Here is a 22,162-nt window from a genome sequence, read left to right as displayed (position 1 = left end):
CTGGCCGAGGCTGGGCAGACCCTCGGCAACCAAGATGTGGGGATGAAGTCACCGGACAGTCGTGCCCCCCGCACCCACTGCGGCCACCACCCCTGTGCGGGGAGCTGTGTGCACTCTGGGGGCCGGGCGCACAGGAAGACACACCAAGAGGGCACTTGACAAACATTTATTGAGCACCTACGATGTGCCAGGCCCTAAGCAGGGTCCTAGGAAAACGAGGTCAATGCAGCCTGGTCCTTGCCCGAAAGGAGCTCACAATCTAGTGGGCTGGCCATCGATCACATGAACAGCAGCGAAGGGGCATTGGACGTCACGATTTTACAGCGCGCTTGAGACATTTTCTCAATTGTAAACACCCCGCGACACAGCCACAGTGAGTTAAAAGCGCACTGGCATCAGTGTAAACAGTCACACGATTGCGAGGATGGGAAGACATCACCTGCGATGATTCACATTTGTTATTTCAAAGCCCGATTTGCAGCCTTAGTTATTCCTTCCTGTTAAGTGGGACAGAAGTTCTACCCATTTGCAGAAACAGGGGTGGAGATACAGGGGAGTTGCGGGGCCCTCCTGTCACACACTGGGGAAGCCACCCCACACTCGTCTCCTGCCTGTTCTCCACGAGCCACGCCCATGACTTTTCATCCCCTGACTAGGGCCCCACAGCCTCTCGCTCCTTCTCCCAAGCTGGTCAGACGGGGAGACGGGACCACGTCCCAGGAAGCAACCCCGCTTCCCACGTGAGATCGCCCACACGTGGCCCACACCAGCTCAGAGAAGCACACGGCACCGTGTAGTGGGCGCATACCCGGATACTCCTGGAGTTAAAGAGGAGCTTTCCGGTTCATCTCAAAACCTGGCTGGGTCAGTGTGGCGGGCGAACTCCCCCTCTGGAGTCCTCCCTTCTCCCCGGATGCACAGGATTTATCAGGAGACGTGAAGCCGCCCAGAGCAGGGGCCGGCCTGTCCCAATGCTCCACGTGCCTCTGGATTCTAAAGGCGACAGTGGGGTCTGGGGTCTGACAGGGAGCTCCCCATGCCCCTCTCGGCAATGAGAGAGAAATAAAATCCCACAGAGATCTGGGCTGGGACACTGGTTTAGACGGTAAGGCGTCTGGCGAAAAAACCCAAAGTGGGCCACTTCTCGGTCCAGGGAACGGGGCAAAGGAGGGCATCTAATGAAGCCAAGGAGAGGGCGGCTTGGAGCAGGGTGCTGGGTGCCACCTCATCCGGGGGCCAGGAACGGGAGGCAGGCCACCCCCTGCAGGCTGGCCACGAACATTTCGGCTTAGAAGGGTCGGCGACTAGGGTGGGCATGGCGTGTCCCCCCCTCCCCCACAGTCTCTCTCTTTTTTTTTTTTTTTTTTTTTAAGATTTTATTTTATTTATTTGAGAGAGAGAGACAGTGAGAGAGAGCATGAGCGAGGAGAAGGTCAGAGGGAGAAGCAGACTCCCCATGGAGCTGGGAGCCCGATGTGGGACTCGATCCCGGGGCTCCAGGATCACGCCCTGAGCCGGAGGCAGTCGTTTAACCAACTGCGCCACCCAGGCGTCCCCCCCACAGTCTCTCTTGCACAGAGACTTACCAAGGGAGTCAGAAGGTCCAAAATGTTAGAGAAAAACTGTTTGTGACCCCATTTCAAGGCCTCGGGGAAGGGGCAAGGTGTCGCCCTGTGACCGGCACCGACTGGGCGCCGGTCCTCCAGCCAATGGTGCCCTGTCACCTGGCCCTGGTCTGCTTTCCCTCCCCTCAAGGTCGCTCTGGGAGACTAGATATCCTGCTAGCAAGTCCCTTCCCCCAATGATGGCCCAGACGGAACGCTCTTAATAAAAAAAAATAATTTATTGTCAACAAAGGAGATATATACAACAGGAAAACAGATGAAAAGGAGGGAGTGAGTGAACAAAACCCCCAGGTGGGCTGCTCGGGCCTCCTGCAGGGATGGAGCGGGAAGAGGTAATGGAGGCCTCCTGGTTTAGAAGCCTGAACAGGTGGGGGAGGAGAGGCGTCCCCCGAGGTAGTGGGACTCAGTTCAAACCCCATCGTGACCACCTCTTGTGTAAGGCACTGTGCCAAGGGAGAATGGTGGGGGGTTAAGAGGGGAAAGGAGGGGGGACAGAGAGGTCAGGGTCAGCGAAAGGGTGGGGGTAGGTGTTCTCCACAGGCCCAATGCCGTACCACACGACAGCCCTGAGGCCAGCCTTGCCCATATCTCAGGGCCTGGCCTTGCGCCTTGCCAGGGGTAGACACCTTCCAGTGCCCCCAAGTAGCAGTAAATGCTGCCCCCACCCCGCCCTGTCCTCTCCTCCATCCTGCCTTGGCACCTGGTTTAACTCTCTCCATCAGGTGGCCGAGCTGGGCAGCTCTGAGTGATAAGCCAAAGGGGGACCCTGCCTCCTCCCTCCCTCCCTCCCCGGGAAAGTGAGAACCTATACACCACCCCCTGCCTCTGGCTGGCCCCCCACAGTGGTGCTGGAGTCTGACAGAACCGCCGGCCAGTTTGGGGGGTCACCTGCTCCCACACTCTTGGCGCCTTGGGGGTGCTTGGACCAGTCTTGCAGGAGGCTGACTGCCGGGGGCTCCTCCATCCGTACGCGGATAACCTGCAGATCCAGTGTCCCGCGGAGCCCCGGAGGGGGAGCTGGGCAGGGATGGGAGCAGAGAGCAGAAGTCAGGGCCCTCCGGAGCCCCACTGCAAGGATGCCCCCCAAAGGCCTCTGCAAACCACACCTCCACTCCCAGGCCTTCACTTCCACAGTCCGGGGCCCAGTATGAGGGGGGCCCAAGGCAGGAAGCCGCACTCCTGGTTCATCTGAGGACCATGACCAACCAGAAGATGATGTCACAGGCTCTCAGGTGTTAAGTCAGACGCAGCCCGTGGGCTTCCTTCCCCACGTACTTTGGTGCACGGATGCTCAGTGTGTCTACTCGCCTCGGCTCCTCCCTTCAGCTCACTCTGCTTCATCTAAAACTTCTTGGGCGCCCTAGCCTGAAGGCTTCTGCCCTGTGTGGGCACAGGTGGTGGGTGTGGGGAACCCCCCACCCAAGTAAGATGCAGCTGTGCTCGCCATGGGGCTCATGGACAGATCGGAAGCTAAGGCGAGAGCCCCGCATGGCCTGCCCTGGGTTAGCATCCCATTTCTGCTCCGAGAGCTTCCCTGGGCTCTTCCCTCCCATCAGGACCCACGCCACAGGGATCAGACGTCCGCCTCAGCAGTGGGGAGCAGCTGTTCTGAAAAGGCAAAAGCAGGCCTTAGAGGAGAGAGCAGACTCCCCATGGCTTTCAAGCAGCCACAAAAAATGTCCCCCGCCACACGGGCACGTGCTGAAGTACTTCACATTGAAAAGCAAAACCGAACACGGTGACTGCAACTGTCGGGATGTCTGTTTCGAGAAGGATCCACTTGCGGCATTTGGCCTACGCTGTCTTTAGAGACGTGGTCTAACAGGTGGCTGGGAACTGGGCACAGCTTTGCTGTACAGTTTGCTGACGTTGCAAACTCCATACCAGTGGCCATCGCCAAATTCTGCTCTGGGTAAGTCGGTCTGTGTCTGACAAACTCTAAGCTCTGAGAGGACAGGCCAGATCCCAAGTTCGACAGCAAGTCAGTGGGCGCCCAGCCTGTGCCCGGCACGGCTCTGACCACTGGGGGCCTAGCAGTGTAGGGAGCAGACCACGAGGCCCTCCTGGAACTTCTGATCCCGTGGCGGGAGCTGATACAGTCAATGAACGCAATGTGTTCCGTTCAGACACATCGGAAAGAAAGGGAAGCAAGAAGAGACACCAGGGAAGGGGACAGGAGAGCGTGGAGGGCCTCGTGGGGCGGGTATGTGAACAAAGATGTACAGAGAGAGTCCGCTATGTGGGTGGCCAGGGAACAGCATTCCAGCCAGAAGGTAGGGTGAACGCGAACGCCCCGGGGGTCGCCTGCCTGACGTTGTAGGAACAGCAGGCTGGCTGGCTTAGGAGAGTCGGGATCCTGCGGTGAGCATCCCTGGTCGCCATGGACTCTGGCTTTTTATCAGGAGTGTGACGCGAACAGCAGGGACAGCATCTAACTCGGTTTGCACCGGGGACCCTGGCTTCCGTAGGAGAGGAGACCAGAGTGGGCAAAGACCAGAAGCTGGCAGGCCAGGGGGGAGGCCGTTAAGGAACCAGGCAAGAGATGGCTTGGACCAGGGTGGCCACAGCGGAGGGGGTGACAGGGTGACAGAATTCAGAATTCTGAACCGATTTTGGAGGTGGGGCTAACATGATTTGCCAAGGGCTTGATGGAAACGGGAAGAGGATGATTCTGAGGGTTTAGCCTGAGCAAAGTGCAGAATGCAAAAGGGGAGGGGAGGCTGGGGAGGACGAGAGAGGCTGGGGGCAGGGGGTGCAGGGGGAGATTCAGTTTGGATAAGGCAGTTCCATAGATCTTCTGGACAACCACAGGCATGTCACCAGGGGAATCTGGGTGGGAGCTGGAAACACATGAACTTGGACTGGGTCCCTCCAGGAGTGAGGAAGGCCCTGCCCCAAGGTTGAGGCATCCAGTCCGTCACTTAACCACTCACTCACGGAACACGTAAGCAGCACCTGGACCCCGTGCCAGGCTCTGGGGAGATCACAGGAAATGAAACAGATACATGTCCTGACCTGAAGCTACTTACACTCAAGAAAGAGGAGGAGAGAGAACCGTCAGATCGGACTCGGGGAGCCGCGTGTTAAAGGACAGGCTGGGGAAACAGAACATCCGGTGAAGCTGGAGGGAGACCCAGCCAGTGGTCCGGGGAGCCCCAAGACCAGAGCAGATCTGGGAAGGAGGGAGGGACGGTATCATGATTAAGGTCACACTGGGGAAAGGCAAGCACTGAGAAGTGACCGCTGGATTTTCATTTTAGCCAAGTCAATGGTGACCTTGCCAAAAAAAGCAATTTTAGCATGAGATGGGAAGATGGGAATAGGACGGAAGTGGCTCCCAGAGAGAGGAGGGCCAGTTAGTGTGGAAAATGCTCCCCAGCCTCGCTGAAAAGGTTTGGGAACAAATGAGACAGTGGCTAGGGAGGGAAGAGGGGTCAAGAAGGGAGAAATCACAGCTTTGCATAGGCTGCTGGGTGAGATCTGGAGAGGGAAACATGGACCGTGGACAAAGAGGAGAGAGGGAGGGACAGAGCAGCCAGCAGGGAGGGGATGGGCTCTAGCCAGGCGTTGGGGGGCCCGGGCTTCCCCAGCAGCAGAGAGAAGGCTTGGAGGCTGGAGAGGGCTGGGTACAGGTGGAAGCACAGGCTGCCACTTACTAGGTGAGGGGCCCTGAGACAGGGGCCGTATCTCTTCGAGGCTATGTCCTCGTCTCCAAAATGGAAATCCTAACACTGCGTAACATGCTTGTGGGGATTTAAGGAGACGGGTGACATGCTAAGATGTTAACAGAGTTCAGCAAGTGCTAAGAGTTCACGGACTTGGGGACTGCTCAAAGCAACGGAATTACGTACCAGTTCTTTCTGGCAGCATGGAGGGCAGAGCCGAGAGTGGTGGGGAGGGGAGCATCAGGGCAGTGAGGCGACAGTGATGTGGGTTGCCCTTCCAGAAAGCAGGCACGATCTGAGCCCCACGGCCGTGAAAGAGCAGACCAGGAGGACTTATCAGTCCGGGGACAAGCTGAGCCCCCTTAGCACTCCAAACCCAGGGCCGGCCCCCTCCGTCCTGAGGGCCCAAGCCCCTCCGCTTCTCCGGCTCCCGTCCCCCTCCCCCCACACTTGTGCGTGAGTGCGTACAAGCACAAACCTTCTCCAGAGGATGGGCCCGGGTGCTTTTCTCTCATTAAGTCTTGTTTCTGATCAGCAACTCTGAAAATGTCGCTGCCACATGACAAGCGAGGGTAGCCGCTATCTACCCTTCTTTCAGTAAATCTTTACGGAGGGCTTTCTTTGTGCCAGGCCCCATACCGGGTGCTGAGGATCCAACAGTCAACAAGACAAAGACCCTGTCCCTTGTGACGCTCAACCACGCTCACCCTCACGAGCACAGGCACGCACGCACACGCACACCTTTTCCCTTGGTCCAGCCTGGAAGCAAACTGAGCCTGGTCGAGGCACCCTAAGAGCTCTCTCGGTCTTACACAGACACTAGCAAGACCAAGAGGCTCTTTTTCTCACCATTCCTGGGTGGGGTCCTCAAGCCTCATCCTTCTCTCCTGGCTTGGACGCCTCCCCACCCTCTCCCTGCAAGGCCCATGGAAAGTTCCAGAAAGTCTTCTCTGCTTCACATTCCTTTCCATCAGCTCAGCTGACCACACCACAGTGACCTTTCCCAACTTCTAAATCCTTGACTTTCAAGCTTTTTTAAAGTGACAGAATCTTTACTCAAAATCTTCCAAGAACTTCAATCCATAAAGCAACTCAACGTGAAGATATTTGGTTGAAGCCTCACATGGTTTCGGGAAATCTGTCCAAGCTCCGCAATCCTGAAATAGTCTGCGAGCACCGCTCCGGGGCCTTTGCTCTGCACAGAACTATGGTGGCTGCGTCCCTGCCTCTGACCTGTACCCCCAAAGAGACAGTCAGTTTCTTGGGGACAGAGACACTCTGTCCTCACCCGTGTCATCTTCCAGAGTGCTTGCCTCAGGAATGAGCTGCTGTGGGTTCCCTAGATCCTGCCACCCGCCGAGAAAAACCCTCTCACGTCAATCAGATGGGGGAACCGGACGGCTTCAGACTCCGCCCACACACCCCAAAGGAACCTGTGACCTTGGGGACTGCCTTCTCAGCTACTCACCACGCCGGGGAGGTGGAATTTGGGCACACGGGAGCCCGGGACTCAAAATGAAGGCTCCCTTTCGAGAATGAAATCAGAAGACCCATTAAACAGTGGGAGCGACCAGCCATTTAGAGCAGGGATCCGCCGCAGAGAACGAGGAGGCTCGGGGAGCGCTCAAGTCCCAGCAGAGCGCAGTCTCGGGGAGGCAGGACTGGAATGTGGCTCAAGCTGAAACTTGAGACAGTTAAAGCCGTGACCTATGTGAACGCCTGATGCCTGCCTCAAGATGAGGAAAAGCGGAGCCTGGTTTGGTAAAATATAATTGAGCGAGGGGTGCCTGGTGGCTTGGTCATTGAGCGTCTGCCTTCGGCTTGGGTCGTGGTCCCGGGGTCCTGGGATCGAGCCCTGAGTTGGGCTCCCTGCTCAGTGGGGAAGTCTGCTTCTCCTTCTCCCACTCCCCCTGATGATGTTCCCTCCCTCGCTGTCTCTCTCTCTCTCTCTCTGTCAAATAAATCTTAAAAAAAATACATTAAGCAAAAGTGTGTGTGCGCTTAACACGCCCACCCTGAGCTTTGCAGAAGGTCTCGAGGATACAGACTGGACTGTTAACAGCTCACTGCTGGGGAGTGGGGAGAGGGGGCAGGGCGAGAGGCACATCTGCTTTTCTCTTTATGCAAAAAGCCCACCTCCTCTCTGAGAGCCCCGCTCTGGGGAGCCCCCCGTCTTCTCCTGCGCTATCCTTCCCTGGGCTCTAACTCCGGATGCCCATTTCAGACAGGCCGGGACAAGGTGCTGTGGGTCACTCGGTCACTCCTTCAAGGGCCATTTCCCGAGCCCGAGATGCCTGTCCTGGAGAGCTGAAGAAACCAGGCTCAGCCTCTGCCCTCCCAGAAAGCATTCTGGTCTAAACTGAATTCTGCCACGGCTTCACTCTGGGACTTTTGCCTAAAAATGTCCACAGCCTCAGCCCCAGGATCAGTGACTGTGGTATGTCACACGGCAAGGAAGAATTAAGGCTACACGTGGAATTAATGTTGCAGATTAGTCAGCCGACTTTAAACTGAATAGATGGTTCTGGATGATTTGGGTGGGCTCCATGTACTCCCAGTCCCAGTGGGGAAGAGGGAGGCAGAAGAGTCAGGCCGAAGCTCAGAAGTCTCCTGGCGGCCACGGGCTTTGAAGACGGAAGGAGACCGAAAGCCAAGGACTGCACACAGCTTCTAAAAAGCTGGCAGGACAGGCACCTGGTTGGCTCAGTTAGTTAACCATCTGCCTCCAGCTCAGGTCATGATCCCAGGGTCCTAGGATCGAGCCCTGCATCAGGCTCTCTGCTCAGCGGGAAGCCTGCTTCTCCCTTTCCCTCTGCCTGATGCTTCCCCCTGCTTCTGCTCTGTCTCTGTCAAACAAATAGGTAAAGTCTTTGCCCCTGGAACCTCCAGAAAGGAACACAACCCTGCTAACACCCGGATCTTAACTTAGTGAGGCCCGTTCCTGACCTCTAGAACTAAAAAGGAATAAAGCACGTTCTCAAAAACCACGAACAGGTTGTTATAGCAGCCACAGGAAACGAGTACGAGGACCAAGGGAAGGAGGAACCAGCTCTGAGACTCAGCCTTCCCACTTCCATCTCCCCTGCAGAAAACAGACTTTCCTAAGGGCCTGATGAACCACGTATAGAAGTTTCTGGAAATCGGTTACACATGATACAAACACAAGCGCTTAGTGCTATCGTTAGACAATTCACTGGACTGCTCTGTGCGCAGAGGTGCGTGTTGAGTTCCCCATGGGTCCATTCAGGCCCTTGCTCCAACAGGGCGAGCGGAGAACCACAGGCCCCGGGTGGGAGCAGCCTTAAGTGTGGAGCTGGGTGTCTGGCCTGGGGGAGCACTGGCCTTGCCCAGCCTGACGATCACTTCCAGGACACTCCCAAGGAGCTAGTTCAGCTTTCTGGCCAGTCCCTGTCACTCCAGACTGCCTGTCCTCGGCCCAGCCCCTCAGGAGACCCGAGTGCTGACCACCTCTACACCCAAGGCCCTGCTACAGAGGGGCCTCGAGGAGGCCCGAGCCCCAGGACTCGGCCTGCCGGACCCTCCCTTGTCTTCCCCTCTCGGGAGCTCACCTGGAGAGGGGCTTTCCGGCTGGGGAAGGCCTCCTTCTGCAGCGCCCCCCTCTTTGGGGGAGTCCTTGCTGTCTGAGGCCCTGAGCTGGGTGTGGGAGAAGAGCTGGAGGACGAAGCCCGGGGGGAAGCTGCCGTCCGTGAAGTGTCGGACCTCAGCGGGGGCCGCGAAAGTCTCTGTGGGTGAGTCGGGGGACGGGGGGTCTGGAAGGAGAGACAGGAAGGAAACGTGAGTCCGGGAGGTGGAGCGGTCTATCCTCACTGAAGCCAGAATCCAAAGGCCTAGACCATCTCCCTCCCCTGCTTGGCTTTTCCTCTTGGAGCACTGCGGCCAGAGCCCACGTCCACACCTGCACGGGGCCTTCCTCTCACCTGGGTCGGGGTCTGGGTCCAGGTCCAAGTTTTTGGTCATGGGTCTGCCTCTTTTCTTTCTGACCGGCTCTTCCCCAGGGGGCTCCTTCCATCTCTGACCACGGGGCTTCCTATTTCCTGGCTCTGAGACAGGGGCAGCTGCAGAACGAGAAGACCCCAGACCTTTTAAAGGGTCCACACCTGAGTCCCGCAGCCCCTCTCCGCAGAGAACGCAGGGTGCAGGGTGCGTGTTCCCCTCTCCCAGGCTCAGCCTCAAGGGCTTCCCGGAGACTGACCAGGAAGCTCGAGCGGGCGGAGGCCCCTGGGCCGGCTCCTTTTCGGGAGACACGGGTTTTCCTCGGAGTCCAGGAGAACGACGATCTCTGCCGGCATCCTGGCCGGGTCTGGCTCGGAGTCCGGGTCAGCTTCGACATCCTGGCCTGAGTCTGGAGAGGGTGCACGCCCAGTAAGCTCCAAATGTTCTGTGGGGCCACCCCCCCCCCCGCCAACCCCACCGTTCCAACTACCCGAGGTTGGTGAAGAAGGCTGCTCGGCTCTGACGTCCTGCAAAAGGGCCACTCCCTCACTCCAGGCCTCCAGGATGTTGCTTTTCTCTGAAGGGCTCAAGTCCAGGGTGTGAGGGTGCTGTTCCAGGATGTGTGCGCGCGCCGTGTCCGCCGAGGGGGCCCGGATCTCCGCCCCACACACCATGCACAGTGCCCGCCCGCTGCCTCCTGGGCTGTTTCCCACCAGGAATTCCTGCTCCCAAGACACCTGCTGCTTGGTCTCCTCACAGCCTTCGCCACCTGCCTCCAGCAGGCTGGGCCTGGGCGGGGGGGTCTTCTCCTGCGGGGCCACTGCAGAGGGAGATGTGCAGGAGGCGTTAGCAGGAAAGGTGCCTGTGGCCTAGAAGACTTACAACATGGTTCCCCAAACTTGGTGGAGTCTGGGGGGCGGGGGGAGGAACATTCCCACCCAAAAAGTCTTTCTCTCCCTTCCGCTGCCGCCCATGAGACTGACCTTAACCTTATTAAAGACCATAATCTTATTAAACCTTCCCTGGGTGCCTCAGCATCCCGCATCTCCCTGCCTCTCTGCTCTCCATCTGGGCTCCAACCACAGTTCCCCGGGCTTTTCCAACAGGCTGTTCTTGCAGGTCTTCAGCCTTGACACGTCTGTCCAGACCACCCTGATGAGTCCGACAATTTCCTTTACTCCTGGGAAGCCTTCCTGACCTCCCACCCCTGGTGGGGGATTAGATCTACATCGGACATCCAGGCCACACTGTGTCCTTTCTTGAGAACAAGAATGGTCCAATGGTCCATCTGATCTATTGTCCCTACAGGGCCTGGCACGAAGGAGATGCTCGGTGGGCCTTCTGTCCTCAAATGACAGGGCATGCCAGCTTTTCCATTTGGCGAGGCCCCTTCAACAGGCCACCACACCCCATCAGAATCCCTTCCCCATCTCCTAGAGCATGCGCAGGTGTAATCTTGTGCCCAAGGGTCTGCCTGGCACCTGCTTTGTGCGCATGGACCACAAGCTCGACAAAGAAGGCAGGCTGAGACCCACGTCAGCCTGTCTCTGCGATTTCTCACGGCCACACCTCTTTCTCACCTGAGAAGACGGGATGAAATAAAATATGGGCCGTCCTAACGCCAAGGGACTGTAGAGGGAGGTGGCTTTTGAAGTGGGTCTGCGAACTGGCCAGGATTCAGAAGATCCAGGTCCAAGGCTGGACTGTACCTATCTCCCACGTGACCGGGAACCTTGACCTCTTGGTTGCCATTGGGCTCTCTTTTCCACCATTCCTCTAAAACAGCTCTTGCCAAAGTCACCAATGCTAAACCCAGCTGTTAGTTCATTAGTTCTTAAACTTCATCATTTGACTCATCACTTCTTCCAGCTTGATTTTTGTTGCTCAGCTTCCGGGCACCACCTCCTGTTGGTTCATCTCTTACTTCCCTGGGGCTCTCTTGGGGTCACACGTGCTGGCTCCTCTCCTCCTTCTCACGGCTCTCTCACTTCTTTCAGGGCATAGCTGAAGAACCATCCTCTTGAGACGGCCTTCTCGGCCCCCATGCAGAAAGCTGGGCACCCCATTACCCAACGCCCCACCATGTCCTCCCTAGCCCACACCGCCACCGGGTCTAACATGGTGTTACTTGCGCACAGTGTCTCCCCGCTGCGTGACTTTTGATTGTCAACACTTGGACCCCCAGACTCCAGAAGAGTGCCTAGCAGGTGGTGGCATGCGGAAAATCTCTGACACGGGACTGACTGACTTCATCTCCAACCTGTAGTCGCCAGAGAGAGCTCTGTATCTCCCATCTTGGACCCCTTCTGTCTACCTCCCTGCTCTGACAGTCTCTTCCCATTGCCTGCCTGCTGATGACTTCCTTATTTGTACCTCCGGCCAGACTCAAGGCATCTAAACACACGTGTCTGATGCCTATCTGGCCATACCACTTGAACGTGTCACAGGCCTACATCTTAGCCTTCCTGTCTTTGCACATGGGAGGCCCGTCCTTCTCGGTGCTCAGGCCAAAGACTTTGAATTCGTCCTTTCTCCTCTTAACCCAAATCTTTCAAAAAGCTTCTGCTTTAAGACATGTGTACTTGCTATCCTCTCTGCCTAAAGTGCTTTCCCTCCCTCCCACTGTCCACAAGGTTCATTCCCTCATGTCCTTTGGGTCTGTGCTCAAGATTCACATTAGAGAAGCCTTTCCCAACTGCTTGATACTCCAAATAAAACACCCCCATTCTCTTTTCTCCTCCCTTTGCTCTGGTGTTCTCTGAACCACTTATGAGCCCCTGACACCCTATGCACTTAATTATGTTGGTCTTGGGTCATTGATTTATATATTCCAGAAGGGGTGTTTCTTTCTTTCATCTTTGCTCATAGTCATTAGCGTGCCCAGTCTTAAACTGCCTGGCTTACAGTAGGTGCCTAATAAAGACCTACTGAATGAATTAACTTCTCTGGACTTCTATTTCCTCATCCCTGACAGTGGGGAACAGGGCCTCTCTTGCAGGGTTATTGAGAGGATGAACTGAGACAGCTTGGCCTCCAGCCCTCAGTAAATACTGGCACAGGCAGGGAAAGAACCTCTGGTGGATGGCAAGCTCTGAGATAAAGGGTAGCTGCCTTTATTTCCCTGACTTGTTTTATACCCTCCAGAATCCAATAAAGGACTAGAGTGGTGGTGGTGGGGGGGGAGACAGCCTGTGCCACTGAGGTTAAATAAATGGCCTTGCTCTCAACTTCTTTGGTGAACAATCCCCCTTACGGGAAGAGGTATTTGAGAATAAAAACGATATTTGCATTTCCATGAACATTTTTTGGGCATTTTCAGGAGTATTAAGTTCCCAACTAAGATGGCCCTTTGTTTTCTAATGGTCTGCAAGATCCTGCGGACTACAGAAATTGGTAAAGGGGGAGGGGAAATCAAGGGCTCCCAGGTTGTTCCTCGAATCCCTTGCCAAGGCCAATCTCCTTCCTGCGTGGCAGAAGGTACCCCTAGCAAGCACTTCTCTTCCGAAACTGAGTGTGCTCTGTGCCATCCCATTCACCCCTGAAGCGCTTGAATCTGACACCTGTGGCTTACGCAAGTGGAAGGCCCGGGATGCAAGGGGAGTTGGGGGACAGGAAAGCTTTCTGCGTAGAGGGCCCTGAAAATCCACCTCTTGGCGGGCGGCATCCTCGGATCTCTCCGGACACCAGGCTGCGCGCCCGGCCTCGGCCCTGAAGGCCTTGCTGCCCCTCGGCCTAAAACACAGCCTGGCCCTTGCGCCGGCCTCGGGCTCCGCGGGGCGGGAGACCGCGGCCGCCGGTGCGGGGCCCGGGAGTGGGGGCGCTTGGACACCGGAAGATCCGGAGCGCGCGGGGTGTGGATCGAAGGCTCCAGACCCCGGACGGGGGCGGGAGAGAGGGAATTCGGGGAGGCCCCAGATTCCAAACCCTGGAGGGGGCGGAGCGAGAGCGCGCCCGGGCCCCAGGCCGGAGGGGGAGGGGGCGCCCGGGTCCCAGGCCGGAGGGGGTTGGGGGCGCTGGAGCCCCCAGACTGCGGAATGGGAGGGGGCGCCCGGGCCCGGACCGTGACGCGGAAGTGGGGTCCCCTTCTATCCTCACCTCTGAGCATCGGCTCAGGCCGCGGAATTACGGCCACCACCATGGCCTCCTCCTCGTCCTCCCCTTCCTCGCATTTGAGCGTCACCTCGAAGCAGTCGAGCGCGGCCCCCTCGGCCTTCAGGGCCATGGTGCGGCCGGTGTGTGTGTGCGCGGGGGAGATCGCGGTGACCGGACGCCGGAGGCCGGGCGCGCAGCCAGGGGCCGCCTCCCGCCCCGCGCCGCCCCCTCCCCGCCGCCCGCCGCTCACCGCCCGACCTGCGACGGGCGCGTCCGGGCCTCCCCGAGACCGAGCGCGTCGGGACCCCGGGCGGGGAGGGCTCAATCCGGGGCCCCAGGCCCCCGCCGCTCCCTTTTATGGAGGCTCATTGTCGGCGCCCTCCCGGACGGCCCGCCGCGGGCCCGCCCCCGACCCCGCGCGGCCAATCGCGCGTGGCCCCGCCCCGGGCACGCGGCTCCGTTAGCCGCCCGGGGACCCGCAGGGCGGCGGGGAGGGCCGCGCGCTCCCCGGCGGCCTGCGGCGCGGAGGCGGGCATTGCCGGCCGGCGGAGAGGCCCCCGGACCCCGCGGGCTGGGGGGCGTCGTCCCTCGGGCTGCGGATCGGGCCCGTTGGCGGGCGTCGAGAGCGCTGCCAGGTGCCCTGGGGTTTTGTTGGGGGTCGCCTTTGCGTTTCCCAAACGAGCCTTCAGCCGCCAGAAGATGCCCCGGGCGGGAAAGGATCCGGCGGAGCAGCGAGAAGGGCCTTGGCGTGGGAAGGGGGGATACGGAATTCCTTCTGATTTTTGCCAGCTCTGTGACCTTGGGCACGTTATCTGTTTTCTTAGACGACCTCATCCTTTCTCGGAAGACATTGTGGAGGCTTCTGGACAAGGGGATGCGGAAGATGGAAGAGCCAAGTGGAGTGTGGGCACACGCAAACCACCCCCGATGGTTTTGATTTCCATTTATTAAAACGTGAGTCTAGAGATTGTGCACCTCCCCAGGGGCACACAAATCCTTGAGAACCCCAAGACCGGAGTCCAGTTGCCATGACACTGGTTCGCCGCCATCCTACTCAGGTTGAGCTTTTACCTCCGTGACACAGAATGGGCATACCCGCTCTGCTCCAGAAGCTCTCCTGAGATGTCGGTTGAGAAAATGTCTGACACTGGAAATCCATCTTAAAATGCCACCATTATCAGACCAGACACAGGAATAATTCAGAATAACGTATGTAGTGGGTTGGGGGCTGGAGAGCAAATAGGAACTAGTGTATCTGCATTACCGTGGGTCTTTAAGTGAATAATTTTGTTACTTTCAAGTGTACCCCGTACTTTAAAGGTTTTACAAATAAAGGTATTACCAAACCGTTTTCAGTCATTTCTAGCTCTCGATCACCTGGTAAGCTGTGCAGGGATCCCTTCCTTGAACTTCTGCTCTCCTCTCTACTGCCTTGCATGGGTCCAGATCCTCAGGCTCCCAGGACTGGGGCCATCAGGTGTGGGTTTGGCCCATGGGAGCCAGTGGCAGTAGACTGGAAGATAGCAGGAAGGATAAAGCCAGTGTGTTTCTTCTCTTTCTCTTGTTTGCTCAGGCTTGGGCAGGTCTCTAGTCATAGATAAAACTCCTCTGTGGTCCCAACGTCTGGGGGATGAGTGAGTCCCAACTCACTTCCAGGTTATGTTAATTCCTTCTCCTTCATTTGTCCCTCCAGCTTAGGAGTGGTGGGGAGTGCCCTGTGTTTGCTAATCTCAGTGTTGCCTCTCTGTCCCCTGTTGGGACTACTCAGCCCTTCCATCACTGTTGTCACCAGCGTCAGGAACACCCTGCTTTAAATTCTTTGTTTTACATACCTAGAGTGGTTCCTCTTACCCTCTTGGACTCAGAGTGATACACCCAATATTATACCAGGCAGTTTGTCCTCAGAAGTCTTATGTGGTAGACTGTATTGTTCCCATTTTCCAGAACATGAAGTTGAGGCTTAAAGGGGTAAATTACTTGTCCGAGGTAGTACACCAAGAATCCTATTTCATCAAATCTAAGATGAGCGTTTTTTCTACATTTTAACATCTTTGGAATGGGGATGATTTCTATAATGGACATCACTATGAAGTTTTAGGAATACCAAGAACACTTAAGATTACCCCTCTGATATTCAGACCGTAATGTTACCAGCAGAAATAAATAACGTTCAGAATGAGACATCAGTGAGGCCCCTTGATGACCACAAAGTTGACTCTGAGTGGTTGCTGCTTCCTTACGGTAGGTAACTCCAGCCCTGTTTGCATCCCCCTGCCTCCTAGATGAACTAGTTAGGACTATAATAACCCAGTCTTTAAGTTGCCCCTGCTTTTTGACAGCTTTCAATCCCGAAATGGTCCCACACTTCCCTAATCCCTCTACAGAACCACAGAATGCAAACCCATATTTAAAGAGACTCATATGAGGGTTTCCCTAGGGTACATTCTCCTTTACAGAAGCAAATTAAATAAACCTAACTTTTTTTGACAACAGCTGTGTCCCTGGTGGTCTTCGGTCAGAGGGCTTTGACAACCTTAGCCAATTTATTTTGCATTCATTTTTATGTATATGAAGAGTGATATATAGGAATAGACATTTTTCCAAAGAAGACATCCAGATGGCCAAAAGACACGTGAAGGCGCTCAACATCCCTCATCTTCAGGGAAATACAAATCAAAACCATGATGAGATAGCACTTCATACCTGTCAGAATGGCTAAAATTAACAACACAGGAAACAACAGATGTTGGCAAGGATGCAGAGAAAGGGGAAACCTCTTGCACTGTTAGTCGGAATGCAAAATGGTGCAGCCACTCTGGAAAACAGGAGGTTCCTCAAAAAGTTAAAAATAGAACTACCGTGGGACCCAGCAATTGCAATTCTAGCTATTTGCCAAAGGGTATAAAAATTCAGATTCAATGGGGTACATGCATTCCAATGTTTATAATGACATTGTCAACAATAGTCAAATTACGTAAAGTCCAAATGTCCATTGACCGATGAATGGATAAAGAAGATCTGCAGGGCGCCTGAGTGGCTCAGTGGGTTAAAGCCTCTGCCTTTGGCTCAGGTCATGATCCCAGAGTCCTGGGATCAAGCGCCACATCAGGCTCTCTGCTCAGCAGGGAGCCTGCTTCCTCCTCTCTCTCTGCCTGCCTTTCTGCCTACTTGTGATCTCTGTCTGTCAAATAAATAAATAAAATCTTAAAAAAAAATAAAGCCTCTGCCTTTGGCTCTGGTCATGATCCCAGGGTCCTAGGATTGAGCCCTGCATCGGGCTCTCTGCTCAGCAGGAAGCCTGCCTTCTCCTCTCTCTCTGCTAACCTCTCCGCCTACTTGTGATCTGTCAAATAAATAAATAAAATATTTTAAAAAAAGATCTGGTGTGTGTGTGTGTGTGTGTGTGTGCACGTGTGTGTACAAATATACGTAGTGGAATATTACTCAGCCATCAAAAAGAATGAAACCTTGCCATTTGCAGCAATGTGGATGGAGCTAGAATGTATTATGCTAAGGGAAATAAGTCAGTCAAAGAAAGACAAATACCGTATAATTTTACTCATGTGTGGAATTTAAGGAACAAAACAGATGAACATGGAGGATGGGGGAAAAAAAAGAGAGGAAAGCAAACCATACGAGACTCTTAACTATATGGAGCCAAACTGAATGTTGATGGAAGGAAGTGGGGGATGGGCTAAATGGGTGAAGGGCATTAGGGAGGGCAGTTGTGATGAGCACTGGGTGTTATATGTAAGTGATGAATCACTAAATTCTACTCCTGAAACCAATATCCAACTATATGCTAACTAACTAGAATTTAATAAAAATTTGAAAAGGTAAAAAAAGAATTAAAATTCAATCTTTGAATTGGAAAAAAAAAAGAGTGAATAATAAAAGTCTATGTCAAGGGGTACCTGGGGGGCTCAGTCAGTTAAGAACCTGCCTTCAGCTCAGGCTGTGATCCCGGGGTCCTGGGATGGAGCCCTGAGTCAGGATCCCTGCCCAGCGGGGGGGGGGGTCTGCTTCTTCCGCACCCTCTGCTGCTCCCTCTGCTTGTGTGTCAGATAAAGAAATAAAATCTTTAAAAAAAATAAAAGCCTGTCAAAATATCAGTAAGTTTGGAAGAGATCTTTAACTAAAAATGCAATGCAAAGGGAGCTCCCCAGCTTGGCCACCTGATGGATGAGAGTAAAACCAGGTGAAAAGGATAAGAAATTGTATCAGAATTTGGCAGTTGTCTTTTTTTTTAAAAAAAAAAGATTTTTATTTACTTATTTATTTGACAGACAGATCACAAGTAGGCAGAGAGGCAGACAGAGAGAGAGAGGAGGAAGCAGGCTCCCTGCTGCGCAGAGAGCCCGATGCGGAACTCGATCCCAGGACCCTGAGATCATGACCTGAGCCAAAGGCAGAGGCTTTAACCCGCTGAGCCACCCAGGCGCCCCATCTTTTTTTTTTTTTTTAAAGTAAGCTCCACACCCAACATGGGCTTGAGCCACATGCTCTACTGACTCTGAGTCAGGAAGGTGCCCCTTGGCAGGGTTTTTATTTTATTTTATTTTTTTAAAGATTTTATTTATTCATTTGACAGACAGAGATCACAAGTAGGCAGAGAGAGAGGAAGGGAAGCAGGCTCCCCGCCGAGCAGAGAGCCCGATGTGGGGTTCAATCCCAGGACCCCGGGATCATGATCTGAGCCGAAGGCAGAGACTTCACACCACTGAGCCACCCAGGAACCCCTGGCAGGGTTTTTCTTAAGGGTACATAAGATCATGGCTTCTCTTGCAATCTGTGATATCTCAGGTTTAATGGAATATGGTTAGTTGCAAAAGCAGTACTCTGGTCTGGCTCTGCCTGTCCCTTGTCCTGGCTCGTTCCATTACTGTTCTGTTCTGCTTCTCTGTGAACTTGAAGTCCTCGTTAAATGAACGAAAGGGTAGTTACTATTAGCTCCAGTATATACATGAAGCAATCCAATCTGAGAGAAATCAGTCCTTTGAATGGAACAACTTGCAAATGACAGTGTAATTCTGTCCCGCTGCAAAAGTTGGGCTCTTTTCCATCACCCCAACTGCTGAGCTAGCCTTCTCCGCGCGGAGGACCCGAGGGAGAGCTCCAGACCATCTTACGGGGAGTTCCCACCCACTGACTACATAGTCAGTACCTCTTGAAGGAAGTGGAATATTTTCCTTTTTTATTTATTTATTTATTTATTTATTTTTTTTTTAAAGATTTTATTTATTTATTCAACAGAGAGAGATCACAAGTAGGCAGAGAGAGAGAGAGGAGGAAGCAGGCTCCCCGCCGAGCAGAGAGCCCGATATGGGACTCGATCCCAGGACCCTGAGATCATGACCTGAGCCGAAGGCAGCGGCCTAACCCACTGAGCCACCCAGGCGCCCCGGAATATTTTCCTTTTTTAAAGATTTATTTATTTGAGAAAGAGAAGAAGCAGGGTGCAGAAGGAGAAACAGACTCCGGGTCGAGCACGGAGCCTGACGCGGGGCTCGATCCCAGGACTCGGGGATCATAACCTGAGTTGAAAGCAGACGCTTAACCGACTGAGTCACCCAGGCTCCTAGATGGAAGTGGAATCTTAATTGTTGAGACAGCCCCCTGTGGAGGAGAGAGGGTAGGTTTCCTAGTCCGTAACTCATCTTTTCCCTCAGCAAATTTGGCTTTGGAGTATGAGATTCTTGAAACAGGAAGGACAGCCTGGAGATGAGAGAGGCGGGAACAGATGGCCTGCTCCAGCAATGAGCTGCTCCAGGCCACTCTCCATAGTGTCCCCTGGGCTGGAGGCTCAGGCTGGGATGAAGCATTTCCTCTTGGTACAGCTTTTTCTTTTGGTGGCGTTTTAGGGTCTCAGTGATGACTCCGGCAGTCAGTGAAGTGCTGCAGGAAATAAAGCCGTATGAAGCTCTACACGTGGAGAGGGTTGTTGAAGGCTGTGTAAGAGGATGGATGTGGGGGGCGCCTGGATGGCTCAGTGGGTTAAGCCTCTGTCTTCAGCTCAGGTCATGGTCTCAGGGTCCTGGGATCGAGCCCCGCATTGGGCTCTCTGCTTGGCAGGGAGCAAGCTCCCGCCCCCAGCCTGCCTCTCTGCCTACTTGTGGTATCTCTCGCTCTGTCAAATAAATAAATAAAATCTTAAAAAAAAAAAAAAAAGAAGGTGGATGTGTGGCTTTGCTTCTAACTTGCTTGTCATTTTGTAGTGATCTTCAGCAAAAGCCATAATAAATATCTGTCCATGCTCTTTGGCTCAGTAATCTGATTGCCAACAGGGCACCTGGAGGGCTCAGTCAGTTAAGTGTCTGACTCTTGATTTCAGCTTAGGTTTTGATCTCAGGGTCATGAGTTCAAGCCCTGGATTGGGCTCCCAGTGTAGAACCCGATTAAAAAAAAAAAAAAAAGAGTTACCCTGAAGTCATCTGAAATCATCCAAAAGGAGAAAAATAACGACCCAACATGGATATCAGAGCAGTGTTTGCCGCTTGAACTACTCATTCCCTGAAACTTAGTATACTTTCACTCCTAGGTGCTGGGTGAAATGTTACTCAGTTCTTGCATGTAGTCAGATGTCCCCTTCTCTTGGCTCTTGATTCAGTTGGGACAGCTATCCTAGGACCCCGGGCATAGCACACTCTGATGATTTGTTTGCGTGTCCCAGTCCCCTGTGGTCTCCAGACTCCTAGAGGGCAGGTCCATTTTTTCTGTCTTTCTAGTTCCAGCATTGGCTCAGCGGCTGGGCTGTTAGCACGGGCTTGGTCCCTGCACTTCAGGGCTCTCGCTGCAAAAAAATGTCAGCTCAACGTAGCTCAGGCAAAATGGGTTTCTGGTTGACTTGTGGATTTCAAGGAAGCACTGAACGCCCAGGGACGCAGGCAGACTCTGGGAATAATGGGACCCAAGGCACGAATGCCACGAGGACATTCTTTTCCTCTGTGGTCTCTGCCTCTTTCTGCATAGAAGCCTTATTTTCTCCGTGTCGATGGGCTTTTCCCATGTAGCAGGCGATGTGACCGCTCCTTCCCTAGACTAGCTTCTAGCTCTGTATACTTTGGACATTGTTTCTCCTCCACGGCCTGCGAGTATGAAGCCCAGCTTCCGGGACTGGGCTCTGTATGACACACTCATATCACCAAGTGACATCTGGCCCTGCGCTTTGGTGCCAGAAAATGAGCCTAAACAGCTTAGTGGGCAGCAGGAGAATCTGGAAACCATTCCTACTGAGGACAACTATCAATCCCTGTATCTGAGAAGTGGCTCCAAACGATGTAAATTTACATAAACTGCTCCACATAAAACTACGTAATCTACATAAAACCACGTAAACTGCTCTTACTGAACCGCTTAATTACTACTGAACTCAACAGCTGGAAAATGCCAGCACCTGGCCCACCTCCGCTCCATAGGAAGGGAAGAATGGTGGAAAAGAAGGCAAAACCAAAAAAAACAATCAAAAGCCCCAGCCAATCAATGCCATAAGAATTTCTGGGATGAATGAATGTAACAGTAAGATATTAGCACTAACCCTAGCGTCTAACAGGACCTGGCTGACAAATGATGGTGTGTTATCGTCCTGAAGAATATCCAGATTGTAACAACATGGGAAAGCATTTATGAAATACTGCTAAGTGTGCAAACCCACAAACAAGTATGTGATGCTTATGCCGAAGCAAAAAAATTGAATAACATTGATACAGATCAAAAGTAAAGATGAGAAATGGAAATTAATGTGTCATGATAACAGAATTATTGGTGAAAAATGTTCATGAACATAAACATTTACACATTACACATTACAAAATGTGTAAGTACCATAAGAATCATAGGAACATTAGAAATAATGATCTAGGGTGCCTGAGTGGCTCAGTCAGTTAAGTGTCTAGCTCTTGATCTCAGCTCAGGTCATGATTTCACACAGGGTCGTGGGATCGAGCCCCAGGTTGGGCTCTGTCCTGGGTACAGAGTCTGCTTAAGAGTCTCTCTCTCTGCCCCTCTCCACCCCTGGTCGCTTGCTCTCTCTCACTCTCAAAATTTAAAAAAAAAAATGATCTATTAAAAAAAAATTTAATTTATTTAACAGAGAGAGAGAGGGAACACAAGTAGGGGGAGTGGGAGAGGGAGAAGCAGACTTCCTGCTGAGCAGGGAACCAGATATAGGGCCCGATCCCAGGACCCTGGGATCATGACCTGAGCTGAAGGCAGGTGCTTAATGACTGAACCACCCAGGAGCCTGGTGATCTCTTTGTTTGTTTTTGTATAGAATGGTATTCTTGAAATTTTAACTGACAATAGAGATTACAAAACAGTATGTATGTCATGATCCTGATTATGTTAAATACAGCATCAGTGTGATTAATTTATATATAAGAAATTATATATAAGAATGAACATGAAGGGGCGCCTGGATGGCTCAGTGGGTTAAGCCTCTGCCTTTGGGTCAGGTCAAGATCTCAGGGTCCTAGGATCAAGCCCTGCATTGGGCTCTCTGCTCAGCAGGGAGCCTGCTTCCCTTCCTCTCTCTCTGCCTGCCTCTCTGCCTACTTGTGATCTCTGTCAAATAAATAAATAAAATCTTAAAAAAAAAAAGAGAATGAACATGAAGCTATTAACATTGTCTAACCCTGAATGGTGGGATTCTGGCTAATTTTTACATTTTTCATTTTACATCTTTACGAGTTTTCTGTATTGTCTGACATTTTTACTTTTATAATCATAATTTTAAGTATAGTAATTTCTATTAAAGAAAAAATGATCCCCATGCCACAACATTAGACAAATGTCTCATAAGGCAGGAATGGCAAGTATGTGGCCCAGTAG

At 53.3% G+C, this 22,162-nt stretch overlaps 1 protein-coding gene across 2 annotated transcripts; it reads right to left on the bottom strand.

Moving 5' to 3' along the window:
* Positions 1-1,824: 1,824 nt before the first annotated feature.
* SPINDOC (spindlin interactor and repressor of chromatin binding) lies at positions 1,825-13,562 on the bottom strand. 2 transcript variants are annotated; one of them, XM_044259532.1, is made up of 6 exons: positions 13,340-13,561; positions 9,735-10,064; positions 9,504-9,653; positions 9,229-9,366; positions 8,860-9,060; positions 1,825-2,642 (listed from the first exon to the last, which is right to left on the bottom strand). In XM_044259532.1, exons 1-6 carry the CDS (start codon positions 13,464-13,466, stop codon positions 2,431-2,433), a joined length of 1,158 nt encoding a protein of 385 aa, XP_044115467.1. In that variant the 5' UTR covers positions 13,467-13,561; the 3' UTR covers positions 1,825-2,430. The 2 variants fall into 2 exon arrangements, with proteins under 2 accessions (XP_044115467.1, XP_044115468.1); XM_044259533.1 differs by lacking the exon at positions 1,825-2,642 and adding an exon at positions 2,651-5,585 and having other exon boundaries at positions 13,340-13,562.
* Positions 13,563-22,162: the final 8,600 nt, after the last annotated feature.

This window comes from Neovison vison, chromosome 7 (genome assembly GCF_020171115.1).
Source record: "Neovison vison isolate M4711 chromosome 7, ASM_NN_V1, whole genome shotgun sequence".
In the NCBI taxonomy this organism is placed as follows: Eukaryota; Metazoa; Chordata; class Mammalia; order Carnivora; family Mustelidae; genus Neogale; species Neogale vison.
Note: the sequence above shows the minus strand (reverse complement) of the source record. Positions and strands in the feature narration are given on the sequence as shown.